General features: G+C 35.9%; 1 protein-coding gene across 1 annotated transcript; it reads right to left on the bottom strand.

Annotated features, from left to right (window-relative positions):
* Window positions 1–422: 422 nt before the first annotated feature.
* LOC120087667 (30S ribosomal protein) lies at window positions 423–2911 on the bottom strand. The gene is made up of 5 exons (XM_039044518.2): window positions 2501–2911; window positions 1967–2110; window positions 1639–1884; window positions 905–1013; window positions 423–815 (listed from the first exon to the last, which is right to left on the bottom strand). The coding sequence occupies exons 1-5, from the start codon at window positions 2804–2806 to the stop codon at window positions 685–687; spliced, it is 936 nt and encodes a 311-aa protein (XP_038900446.2). The 5' UTR covers window positions 2807–2911; the 3' UTR covers window positions 423–684.
* Between the last annotated feature and the right edge of the window lie 11092 nt (window positions 2912–14003).

Here is a 14003-nt window from a genome sequence, read left to right as displayed (position 1 = left end):
ACTTCATTGTTCTATGTTCTATGTTCGATCAATTCCACGAACAAGGTTGCCATTGAGCCCCCACCGACATTACCATAGCTGTAAAGCCTCGTCTATTAAAATTCAACCACAAGATGAGGAGCATCTCCATCATCATTATTGTATCGTCTGATCACAGAGTGGCAACCGGATACTGTTTTGGCAGCTCGACTTGGCTTGATAGAGTTCATTCAATTAGAGTCCCAATATCTGAAAGAACTAACATTTGACGTTCACTTGATGATCAATAGTCATTCCAGTGGGGCTGTTTATATGATCAATATCATGTCGCATATGATTAGAGTACGAATGTGGCAATCGAGGGCGTTCTTTAAGGAAGAAAAATGAACCACGATTCAAGAACCAACAATTAACTGGCCATGGTGAGGGAAAACAAATCGTGATTACAAAAGAAAATAGTATATTTGCATGGTAACACCCCTGCAAGCTGATCATTCATTCATTAGAATATTCTGCATCTCATTTTACTTTTTACTCATTTCTTATTCCAAAATTGTCTTCATCACCAAAGAACCTCGAATCTAAATCTATATACTCTCTGCAAGAGAGGTCTTCAGATGCATGTTACAGTCGAAGTTTTGCAGTTTTACACGAATGTAAGAGTGGTAAGATATCTTGAACATGAAACTTCCCCCTGAAGTCCAATCATTCGGCCAAGGATGGTTCTCTGGCTGCATCTATCGTCACAGATTCTAATTTCTCAGCTCTGCCATTTTCTTTTGGGATAATAAGTCCATATCCTCCATCCTTTCTTTTATATAAGATGTTAATCTCACCTGGGCCAAGAATGAAGACAATAAACTACTATATAAACAACACAGAATCCCAACAAAACAAGATTATCATTATACTCAAATCAACGCACCAGTTTCTTCATTCCGGAAACCGTAGAAATCATGGTCAATATTTTTAAGTTGTTCGATTGCTTCTTCAATTGTCAAAGGTGGCATATCGAAGTATTTTGTCCGAACAATCTGAAATCAAGATAAAAGTGAGTAATTAGATACCACATTGAATTTCAACAACAATCAAAATTGAATGTCAACAAAATAAGCGAGGGAATCAAAAGCTATATGAACAAGGATCAATATCAAGTACATGTATTGGAATGGACCACAAAACACTCATTAAGAGCAAAGGATCAATAAAATAACAGTCGAACACAATGTTAGCCCTCCATCTTACAGCCAGGTCCAACTTCCGATGTTTTCATGTTCATCTTCACCTAAAATATCATGTTGTGAAATAAAAGAACTGACTGACTAATCCTATAATGTAAATAGAAATACAACGAGTTTGGGCCGAAATTGATCTGAGTACTGCATCTAGAATTTTCCCAATACCAATCAATGGAAACGAGCATGAAAATTAACTACGAAATTGATGTTTTTTTTTCCTTTATAGAGAACAACGATTTCAAGAACTAAGTGAGAAAAGTTGTGGTTTAGTAATTCTGACACTCATAATAAGCTTGACATGTAAAAAATAATTAATAGGCATGGCATACATGAGTCTTTATAAGCTAATATCATCGTAAATGATTAACATATACCAGTGAAATGAAGTCAAAGCAAAAAACCCAAAGGGTGAAGGAATAACCTCATCAATAACTTCACCATCTTCTTCAAAAACTTCCTCGTCCTCATCCTCAACTACTATTGGTGCAGGTTCTCTTACTTTCGATCTGTCAAATCCTTTCATGTGTCGGCCACGGTCTGAATCTTTCTCTTTAATCTTTCTCAACTTCCTCTGTATGATGGAGGAAACCAAATCAATGCTTGCATAGACGGTCTCAGCATCTTCCTCTGCCCGTACAACTCCATGCTTCTTTGTGAATAATGTAACCTATATAAACACAGTGTTCACGGAAAAGAATGAGGGTTCAATTCATATGGATAAATTTTAAACAAAGAAGCAAATAGAATACCTCGCATCTTCTAATCCTTGGACCCTTCCCAAACTCCCCACCTCTAACTGAAAGCCTGACATCTACTTCTCTCACTAAGTGACTGTGCTTCTGGACTGCCTTGCCAACCTTCTCTTCCACATGCTTCTTAACTGCTTCAGTCAACTAGTTTTTTGCACAATTAAAAAATAAATCCACGTAAGGTTTGACAATTCAAACATGGAGATACGATACTGGTAATTTCTAGAAACAGATGTTAGATTTTGCTAGTTAGTAGGTGGTCTTGTCATTTAGCAGCAACAGAGTTTCTACCACTAAGGAAGCTTGTTTATGAGTTTTAGTAGGTAAATTCTAGGGGACACGAATGTTGATATGGAAGATATTCGAAGAAATGAGGCAGAAAATAAAATTAGGGTTTGTAAACTAAATTTAGTGGAAATGGTGAAGTTGACAAATACAAGGGTAGGGTTTGAGAGAAGGGGATATGGGTTTTGTGGAACACACAAAAGAAATAAGAATTTGCATTGCGAGCAAAGTTGAAGCTAAATGAAATACCTCCAAATTTTTGGCTTGGACAATTAATTTGACAGAGGAGAGGGGGCCGTCCCAGGACATCCGAACATTGAAAGAGTTTGAGGCATGACGGTTGCGGGATGCAGTCTCAAAGGTTCGGAAGCTCTTGCAGGAGTTGAAGAACGCAGAAGCAGTGGAAGAACAAGAAAGAGCATGAACTTTGAGCGCAGAGAAGTGAAGAGAGAAGGAAGCGGGAAAGAAAGAGATCGTAGAAGAAGAAGAAGAAGAAGAAGATAATGAGTGATCGGGAAGGAGACTGGTGTGCATGGAAGAGGTGAGAGCGGCCATTGTTGAGTTGAAAACTTGGAATTGATAGAAGAAATAGCGGATGGATAAAGGAAAAGGGAAACAAGTGGATAAAGTAAGCCAGCCTTTATGCGCCAACCCAATGTCTAAATAGTCTTTTTCAGAGGGTGTAATTTGAAATTGAACTTCAACTTGAACTTTCTACCTTTCAATGCAATGTTGAAAGTTAATGCATGTTTTAGCTTCAAAGATTCGTTACGCATGAAATAAAATCTTTTAAAAGTTAAATATATTCATGAATGAGAGTTGGTAGGTTAATGTATTGGAGAGGTAGATATAAGTATAAGATTTTAAATATTTTATATGTTTAATTAAGGTGAGAGTTATGGATCTAGATTTGTCGATGATAATCTTATAAATAGGATTGACATTTGTATTGTTTAAGTAAGCAAGTGTGTGAAAAAGAATACACAAAAAGAGTTCAATTAAAAAGTGCGAACCAAGTTTGAATGTATTTCAAATAAATGTGATTTTGTTTCCTCTCAAATATTCTTATGTCGATTATTTATTTGTGAGTATCCATCACACGCTTCCAACAAAGTGGTATCAAAGGTGAACTTTATAAAATAGGAATTGTCTTTGTAAATGACAAATAACAATTTGATTCCTTGCAAATACCTCGACTTATGAAAAATTTATAGTAGCTGATGTATTCGTGTGAAAGTTCTACATGATTCAAAAAGATGCATGAGACGTTATTGATAATGGTTATGAAGAATCAGAAAGTGATACGGCTTTGAATCAAGCTCAATGAGAAGCTTTACAAAATACTAGAAAGAAAGACCAAAAGGCTCTCAACATCATTCATCAAGTTATTGATGATTCAAATTTTGAGAAGATTTCAGGACAATTATTGCAAACAAGCATGATAAATTTTGGAGAATACTAAAGGAGTAGATCAAGTTAAGAAGATTCGCCTCCAAAAGTTGAGAGGCGATTATGAATCACTACATATGAAGGAGTCTGAATCAGTTCTAGATTATACTTTAAGATTGCTAGCAGAAGTAAATGAAATTAAGAGATATGGCGAGACAATAAATAATGAGCATGTAGTAGAAAAGATACTTCACTCATTAGATAAAAAAAAATCTAGTTTCAACTTTATAGATATTGAAGAATCAAAGGATTTGTTTACAAGGTATGTTGATCAAATTATGGATACTTTACAAGCCCATGAAGACAAGCTTCTCAAGAAGAACAAAGAGACAACCGAGCAACTTTTCTAGCCAAAGTTGCAATTGAGAGATAAAAGATATGGCCAAGAAAAAGGAAGTCGAGGTTGGGGGCATGATAGCAATTGTGGACATGGTGATTTCAGAGGTTGAGTCGAGAAAAATTCAGCTAAAGAAAATTCTATAAGAGTAATGTAAAACAGTGACTCAAATACATTTCAGCTAGTTTAGTTTACATAACAAACTTTATATCATGTAACTGACATATGGTATGTATTATAAATACCTACTGATCAGAACAAAGCAACATGGTATTTATCATACTTCCTATTTTTCTGTAAACTACAATTACTATAAGCAATCTTCAAGAGAGAAAGAAAAGAATCTTCCCGTGGACGTAGGCTTATTGGCCGAACCACGTAACTCCTACTTGTTCCTTCTTCTTCTCCTTATCTTCTTCTCCAATCTTCATCTGTTTCTCTGCAAATCAACGAAAACACCATTTTATAATCAAATCACAATATTTTCAAAGCATTGAGTAAAGATCAATACTCATCGAGTTGCATCGAGTAAAGATTAATACTCATCTAGTTGCATCGAGTAAAGAACAAAAACTCATCGAGTAGAGAACAAAAATTCATCGAGTAAAGAGGAACATCTATCGAGTAAGAGAGAAAAACAGAGAGAACTGCGGTGGAGAGAGAGAGAATTCTTATCTGAATGAAGAAGTTTTCCTCAGCCTTTCTAATCAACACAGCCTAAAAGAAGTTGTGCCATACACGTGTTTGAGGATTCCTTCATGATCGGCTGAACCTCAACCTTTTCTTCCACCAACTCATGATTGATCTGTTGGGTTTTATGTCCTAAAACTCGTGGTATATAAATAATGGAACTTATTCTGAAAGTTCAATAAGATGTTATTGAATAGATGTTTTGCTTATAAGAAATCCAATAAACTTGAAAGTCTCTTAACTATTGGATGAGTACTTGAACTTTATGTGAAGATATAAAGGTGGATCAGGTTCGAGTAAATAGTTAAAATGATCTATAGTATATGAATAAGGATGGGTACCTTATTCTGGTAACACTATTGGATTTGATCTGCTCTATAGTTGTTACAAAGAGTTGTAAAGTGCTACAAATGAAGTGATCCTAATTTGTTCATGTTGGGATATAAGAAGTGAAGGTGTCCTTGTGCAAAAGGGTTTGTATAAGATCGAACCACGAAATTAGTCACTCTTACTTTATAATGTTGTTTATTGTTTAAGACTGACTATTTCAAAGCGATGACCTAAGTAACTTGACCTTAATCTTGAGCTAACTATGAACTCCTGTTTATTTAGAATTATCCTTAGATTTGCATAGGTGAAGGTTGGCTCAACAACGCTGACTCAATAACCTCCCATTTCAGGGGTAAGAATGGAGAGATAGCTGAGGACATAGGGTGCAAGATGGAGTTCGCTCTTACCCGCTTTTAGGGATAATAGAGAGGTTGTTCCCTTAAGTGTTGATTTTGAGTCTTGAACAAGGGGCCCCGCCCTCTCGCTGACCCGAGAGGGACTCGATTTTGTTGATTAGATCACAAAACAATTGTTCATTAAGGGATCAATGGGACTTAAAGAACAAGAGGTAATTTCAGGTGTAATATATCTACAATGAGGGCAGTTCAACTATGGGCTTTAGTGGAGTGACCCATTAGTTAACGAATGGAGGTTAGCTCGGTCTAATGAGTTTAGTCGATTAATCTCAGATCGTTGGAGCCCATGATTTGTAGGTTCACAAGGTCCCCCTACTAGCTCGGAAATGGATTAGCTCTAGAGTATCATGATAAGTTAATTTGAAATATTCAAATTAGAATCAAACGGAATTGGAGAATTTATATTTAAATATATGAAGATGGATTTGTGTAAAAAAATTAATTTAATATTGGATATTAAATTAATTAGAATTATTTAAATTGTTTAAATAATTATTTATTAATTTTATTAGAAAAATAATTTATGAAATTAATTTATAAAATTAATAAATTTTGATTTTAGAAAACAGATGTGATTTTAAAATCAAATTTTGGATTTTGGAAATAAAAAATTACACAAAAGAAATATTGGGATTTTCCAACTCCATCCTCAAGTAGCTCACTAACAACCCACCATCTTCAAGCTTCAATTACTCCAAGCATGAGCTGCATCTCATATAGGCATTCTCTTTGCATGATGGTTTGCAATATATTGAAGAGATTAAAGTGATTTTAAGCCATGGCAACCGATAGAATTTTAGCTGAAAATTCGGTTCAAGAATGTGTTCTTCATTTGGGTTGCTGCTGTGAGCATTCTCCAAGTCCCCTTGATTCCAACTTATTTTGAGTCCCACAACTCAATCTAGAGCACCAAGAGAAGAGTAGGATCTTGTGGTGATCTGCACAAAGATTTGGAGGAATTTGCAGCTGGAAATCAAGATTTCAAAGGTTCTTCAAAGGTATGACTTGAAACCCATTAATTTCTGTTATAGCATGTCTTCGTTTCTGCCAAAATTAATCAATTAGATTGATTATCGATCCTTGTCGCTTCCGCTGCGTGCTAGTACAATCCAACATGATCTTATTTATATTTTGAATTGGGCCTATACAAGACAAAATAACCCAACAAGTAATTTGAAGTTTAATTCATTAAAAGGTTGTGGAAGACAAAATTATTCAAGGTGAAATGGAGAAAGATCAAATAATGACAGGAGGTATGATAAAAGACAGGTTGAATCTTATAATTGTCATAAATTTGGCTACTATTCTTGGGAATGCATAAATAAAATTGAAGAAAATGTAAATTATGCTAAGGAAGATGATGAAAGTAGCAAGCCATCTTCGCTTCTCCCATGCAAATGTGAAGAAACATGTTAAAACAATGCATGATATCTTGATTGTGATACAAGTAATCACATGTGTGGAAATAAGTTGACGTTCGTAGAACTTGATGAATCAGTTGGCGGTAATATCATATTTGGTGATGTCACATAAATTTATATTAAGGAAAAAGTAAGAGTTTGATCAACTGAACAATGGAACACATGAATTTATCTCTAATGTTTATTATGTGTCTAATATGAAGAACATGTTAGGTTTTATGTTCTAAAACTCGCAGTTTGTAAAATTAAACATGTTCTATTATCAGTAAAATGTTAATCAACAAAGGTATTGAATCTATTAATTGCATTCATAAAAGTCTAAATCCTATAAACTAAGATCCATGGTTATTATATGAATACTTGAACTTTATGTAAAGACATAGAGATGGATCAAGTTCGAGTAAATAACCAAAATGTTCTATAGTACATGATTAAGATTGGGTACCTTATTCTGGTAACACTATTAGATGTAGCCTACTCTATAGTTGTTACAAGTTGTTGTAAAGATACTATAAATGAAGTGATCCAGAATCGTTTATGTATTGACATGAGGGGTTGGGGTGTCCTATGCAATGAGTTGGTAGTAGTACTGAATCCAGGTCTTGAACAAGGGGTCCCACCCTCTCCTTGGCCCGAGAGGGATTTAGTTTATAAGTTGGATCTTAAACCAATTGTTCATTAGAGGATCAGTAGAACTTAAGGAACAAGATGTAGTCTTGGGGGTAAAACGGTTTTTATGACCCAGCCGAGGTTACGAACAACCTGTGAAGGATTAGCTTACTAATCATGGTTATATCAAATGGACACAAATATATCTATAGTGAGGGGAGTGCAACTACGGAACTATAGTGGAATGACCCGTTAGTTAACGAATGTTGATTAACTCCGTCTAAATAGTTTAGCCAGCTAATCTCGGATCGTTGGAGCCCATGATCTACAGGTCAATTAGGTTCCACTACTAGCTCATATGGAATAAACTTAGAACAGTATGATAGAATGATTCAAATTGTTCGAATTAAGTGAAGAGAGAGAAATCGACAAGTATATGTGATATAGTGGTCGAGTTTTTCAATTTAGAGATACAGATACAACTTTAATATTTAAATGTGATTTAAATATTAAGAATATGAATACGTTCATATTCAAAAGCTCGAAAATGATGGAAATGGTCAAAGATGTAAAAAGTCAAAGAGTTGACTTTTGACTTGAAAAGTCAAACTTTGACCGACTTTATATTCAAATGTGATTTGAATTTCTAGAAAATGAATGTGGATTCATGCTCGGGAGGTCAAAATTAGTCAACACGGAAAAATCATAAAAAGTCAAAATGTTGACTTTTTGGTCAAAGTTTGACTTTGACCAAATGACTATTTTGCCCTTTGACTAAAGTTAGTGGGAAAATCCAAATTTTTGTTAGATAATTTCACTAACAAAATAGTGGGCTAGGTGTTGGCTTATAGTGGAGACATTAAGCCCACTAAGATAGTGGATTATAGGTGTTTGGTTTTTATGGATTTGGTTCATGCAATTGTTGCATGGTTTTTTTCTATAAATTGGGCTTTTTAATTTAGTTGAAAAACTTTTGCCATTTTGCCAAAAGAGTTTTCTAAATTTGGGCTGGAAAATTCTCTTTTCTTTAAGTGAAATAAAAACCCAAACCCAAATTCATTCTTATTTTCCATCTCTTTTCTCTCTCTCGGTTTTCTTCATCCACCAGGTCCCACAACTCGGTTCTGAGTCCAGAGAATAGTAGGTCAACTCTAGTGGTAGTCCGTTTGTGTTCAGGTCGAGATTCAGCGAGGAAGAGCGGTTTTCGGAAGCTACAAAGTTAATTTACTTTTTTTTCCCTTCAAATTGCATGTTTTTCCTTTAAGTTGAAAGCAATTAGAGTGTAATTAGGTCATTTTTCCGCTACGTATGTCTCGGTTCCATCATGTGATATCAGAGCATTCTAGAATTACGCTCAATTGCTTTTGGTGGGTATTTTTTGCCTTTCTATTCAAGTGTTGAATGAATTGTGGACTAAAGTGGGTTTATTATAATTTTGGCATTGTTTCTCTTTAAATTTCTAGTGGAAATTTGTAATTGCTCACATGTTTATGAGCATTAATGTGTGAGAAAAGGTTTGTAAATTTGTTGGAGTCATTAGAATTGAAATTAGGCTGTAATTTCTTGATTCCGGGAGAGAGACAGCAGCAAAACTGAAGAAAATTTGTTCACATACCCGAGAAAAGGCTCCCAAACCCGACCCAACCGGATTCGCCACCCAGATTCTCTTGCACGCATGCCTGCCCACCCGGATCCGACTGCATGCCCACCGCTCTGCTTCTTTCGCTCGCGATCCGCGACCTGATCTGGTCTGATCCATTCAAAGCTGCCTCGCTGCGCCATTCACCCGTGACCCGCGACCCACTTTCCGTTCACCTGACCCGCCCGTACTTTCGTCGATTGTGCCAGCGGCCGTTGACCAGTCGGTCCAGACGGTCTGAACCGATCCATTTGACCTGGTTGAGCCGATTTCACGGTTCAACTTGGTTTTTGGAGTTTTTGGGCCGGTTCGAGATTTTTTGGGCGGTTCAAGATGGTTCAAAGTGTTTGAAGCTGATTCTAGGAAGCTGGTTGCTGAATTTTGTAATAAATTAGTTATTTGTTTGTTTTTAATGCCAAAATCGGTCCATTGTAGTATTGTTTACCTATTATACATATGATGTATAATGTTGTTTGATTATGTGTGCATATAGTATGTCATATAGTTTTAAAACCCCACCATAGGAAAAGCATGTGACATGCATTTGTTATATCTTATAAGTGTTATAAAATATATACTATGCATGCTTAGTTTTAATATAAGTGTTATATTAAAGCATGTTTGATTGAAGGAAGCATGTTATAGATGAATGCTCTAGGGTTATAATTGTTATAAAATAACCTAGACTTCTAAAATCTATAACAAAGTTAAGATGCATGCTCATTTAGGGTTAACCATCAAACAATCCTAATTTTCATAGAAAATAGGTCGATATCTTGTAAAACCGAATTTAAAAGAAAACTCACCCGACAAGATCTTGGCAAAAAGTCAGATAAGATGACAAAGGTTGAAGGTTTTTAAGTTGACAGTTCACGGAACACCTACTACCTGGAGATCGAGTTGGCGTCTGAGTTAGGTTAAACTGATTTTATGAGCATGCGTGAGCGGTGTGAGGTAATAAAATTTGTTTATCACCCAGACATCGTAGGTTAAAAATCCAGTATAAATGTTATACTCGGATGAATCACCTAGACTTAGGATATGTTTAGTTAGTCGAAATGTAGCGCTAAGTATTTTATACCCTAACCGTCTAGAACACTTCAGCTGGAGAAAAGTAATGTACTTTTAGCTCTAACGTCCTTAAGAGTTCACACCGTGAGATTCATGCTTGGCTTTGGGCTGCCCTGGGAGCGGACTCCATTCGGAGAGTGTTTGCATGAGTCAATACCAAGGTGAATAGGGGAAGTTGTTCATAGTAAGTGGGAGAAGGAAGTGTGCCAACACATCCTACGGTCTCTTCCATTAGGTCGCAACGTGAGATTTCTATAATGCACCTACATGTCTACCTTGGAGCGACCTTACCAATCAGAGGGCTGTATTATCAGATTCGGAACTCCGCAAACTCTAGAAATAGATAGGGTCTCTTAGGTCTGTTTTCATTCTTGTCTTTCCAACTTCGGAAGCATAATGATTCCGATCTTTGAGGTCTGAAAATGGAGGGTCACACTTATGATAATTACTAAGTGTTAGTAAATTCTTGACCAAAGTAGCGATAACTGAGTTACTATAGGGATATGATTATTCTGATGTTAGTATCTAGTCAAGATAGTCTTGGTTCAACAGAGGAATAGTCGATCACCCCTTGGTGAAGGTTATTCTAAACCATTGAAATATCGTTGCAAAATATAATAATGAAGGGTACATCATTAGTTTTTTTTTTTTTTTTTTTTTTTGCTAAACTTGATTGGATTTAAAAGATTAATATTTTTACTAAAAAGGATATGTTTTTCTTTTTAGCATGACTAGCTCTCTAGATCAACTCTTAGCTTTCGAGAAACTAAATGGCGATAATTTCTCAATATGGAAAAACAATATGAATTCAACACTAGTAATAGATGACTTGAGATTTGTCTTAACTGAGGAATATCCTCAGGCCCCTGCCTCGAAAGAAGCACAAGGTAAATATCATTTACTAGTTGCTGAGACATGTTTAGTGGAGGATGATACCTCAACCTAGATATTGGATTCAAGAGCCAGTAATCATATTTGCTTCTCTTTTTAGGAAACTAGTTCCTAGAAAAAGCTTGAAGAAGGCGAGATCACCCTCAAGGTTGGAACAGGAATGGTTGTCTCAGCCGAAGCAGTGGGAGACTTGAAGTTGTTTTTCAATGATAGATATATCATACTTAAAGATGTTTTGTATGTACCTCTTATGAAGAGGAATTTAATATCTATCGCTTATATTATGGAAAAAAAATGTATAAAATATCTTTTGAAGTTAATGAAGCGTTCATTTTCAGAAAAGGTATTCAAATTTTCTGCTATACTTGAAAATAACTTATATAAGTTAAGACCAACTAAAGCAAAATTTGTCTTAAATACTGAGATGTTGAAAATAACTCATAATAAAAGATAAAAAGTTTCTTCTAATGCCTATCTATGGCACCTAAGACTTGGCCACATAAATCTCAAAAGGATTGAGAGATTGGTTAAGAATGGACTCCTAAATCAGTTAAAAGACAATTCTTTACCTCCATGTGAGTCTTGTCTTGAGGGAAAAATGACTAAGAGATCTTTTACTGGAATAGGCCTCAGAGCCTCAATATCCTTAGAGCTCGTTCATTCGGACCTCTGTGGACCGATGAATATCAAAGCTCGAGGTGGGTATGAATATTTCATCAGTTTTATTGATGATTATTCAAGGTATGGTCATATTTACCTAATGCATCACAAGTATAATTCTTTTGAAAAGTTCAAAGAATATAAGGCTGAGGTTGAGAACTAGCTAGGTAAAACAATTAAGATACTATGATCAGATCGAGGTGGGAAGTACATGGACTTAAGATTCCAGGACTATATGATAGAACACAGAATCAAGTCACAACTCTCTGCACCTAATATGCTTCAGTAGAACGGTGTATCTGAAAGAAGAAACGGAACCTTGTTGGACATGGTTCGCTCAATGATGAGCTTTGCTGAGTTACCTGATTCCTTTTGGGGACATGCATTAAAGACTGCTGTCTATATTTTGAATAACGTTCCCTCTAAAAGTGTTTCAGAAACACCTTATGAGTTATAGAAAGGTTGTAAAGGCAGTTTACGTCACTTTAGGATTTGGGGATGCCTGGCACACGTGTTGGTGCAAAATCCTAAAAAATTGGAACATTGTTCAAAACTATGCCTATTTGTAGGTTATCCAAAAGAAACAAAAGGTGGTCTATTTTACGATCCTCAAGAGAATAAGGTATTTATATCGAAAAATGCCACATTCTTAGAGGAAGACCACATAAGAAGTCATCAACCTCGCAATAGACTAGTATTGAATGAAATTTCCAAAAACGCTACAGATAGAGCTAGTTCATCTACTAAAGTAGTAGATAAAACTAGTACATCTGGTCAGTCGTATCCTTCTCAAGAGTTGAGAATGCCTTGACGTAGTGGGAGGGTTGTTCATCAGCCTGACCGTTACTTGGGTTTAACAGAAACACAAGTCGTCATACCTGATGACGGCATAGAGGATCCATTGACCTATAAACAGGCGATGAAAGAGTAGATCGTGATCAGTGGGTCAAAGCCATAGACCTCAAAATGGAGTCTATGTACTTCAATTCTGTCTGGAAACTTGTAGATCAACCAAATGATGTAAAACCAATTGGTTGCAAGTGGATCTACAAGAGAAAACGAGACTAAGCTGGTAAAGTACAGACTTTTAAGGCTCGACTTGTGACAAAGGGTTATACCCAGAGAGAGGGAGTAGACTATGAAGAAACTTTCTCTCCCGTTGCCATGCTTAAGTCGATTAGAATACTCTTATGCATTGCCACCTTTTATGACTATGAAATTTGGCAGATGGGTGTCAGGACAGCCTTTTTAAATGGCAATCTTGAGGAGAGTATCTATATGGCTCAAGCAGAAGGGTTTATTGCACAGAATCAATAATAAAAGGTTTGTAAGCTTCAAAAATCCATTTATGGGTTGAAACAAGCTTCTAGATCTTGGAATATAAGATTTGATACCGCGATCAAATCTTATGACTTTGTACAGAATGTTGACGAGCCTTGTGTTTACAAGAAGGTCGTCAATTCTACTATAGCGTTCTTAGTTTTATATGTTGACGATATTCTACTCATTGGGAATGAAGTAGGTTACCTAACTGACATCAAGAAATGGCAAGAAACGCAGTTCCAAATGAAAGATTTAGGAAATTCGCAGTATGTTCTTGGGATTCAGATTATTCGAAACTGCAAGAACAGAACACTAGCCATATCTCAAGCAACTTATATAGACAAAATGTTGTCTAGATATAAGACGTAGAATTCCAAAATAGGTCTGTTACCTTACATATATGGAATTCATTTGTCAAAAGATCAATGTCCTAAGACACCTCAAGAGGTTGAGGATATGAGACGCATTCCCTATGCTTCTGCAGTAGGGAGCTTGATGTATGCAATGTTATGTACTAAACCTGACATATGCTACGTGGTAGGGATGGTCAGTAGGTATCAGTCCAATCCTGGATATGATCATTAGACTGCCGTTAAAAATATCCTCAAGTATCTTAGGAGAACGAAGAACTGCATGCTCGTGTATAGTACTAAGGATTTGATTCTTACTGGATACGTTGACTCTGATTTTCAAACTGATAAATATGCTAGAAGTCTACATCTGGATTAGTGTTCACTCTTAACGAAGGAGCAGTAGTGCGGAAAAGTATGAAGCAAAATTGTATTGCAGACTCCACAATGGAAGCTGAATACGTAGCTGCTTGTGAAGTAGCAAAGGAAGCAGTATGATTGAGGAAATTCTTGACGATTTGGAAGTCGTTCCAAATATGCATTTGCCTATCACCCTATATTGTGAT

This window comes from Benincasa hispida, chromosome 10 (genome assembly GCF_027475165.1).
Source record: "Benincasa hispida cultivar pf3 chromosome 10, pf3_genome.v1.1, whole genome shotgun sequence".
Lineage (NCBI taxonomy): Eukaryota > Viridiplantae > Streptophyta > Magnoliopsida > Cucurbitales > Cucurbitaceae > Benincasa > Benincasa hispida.
This window is presented reverse-complemented; position numbering and strand designations above follow the sequence as displayed.

Excerpts from the sequence above, each read along its gene's own strand:
- LOC120087667 (XM_039044518.2), bottom strand. The coding sequence starts at position 2,806 with ATGGCCGCTCTCACCTCTTCCATGCACACCAGTCTCCTTCCCGATCAC. Across the intron at positions 2,111-2,500 it reads TCCAAGCCAAAAATTTGGAG|TTGACTGAAGCAGTTAAGAA; the intron begins GTATTTCATTTA and ends GCAAAAAACTAG. Across the intron at positions 1,885-1,966 it reads CAAGGATTAGAAGATGCGAG|GTTACATTATTCACAAAGAA; the intron begins GTATTCTATTTG and ends GTGTTTATATAG.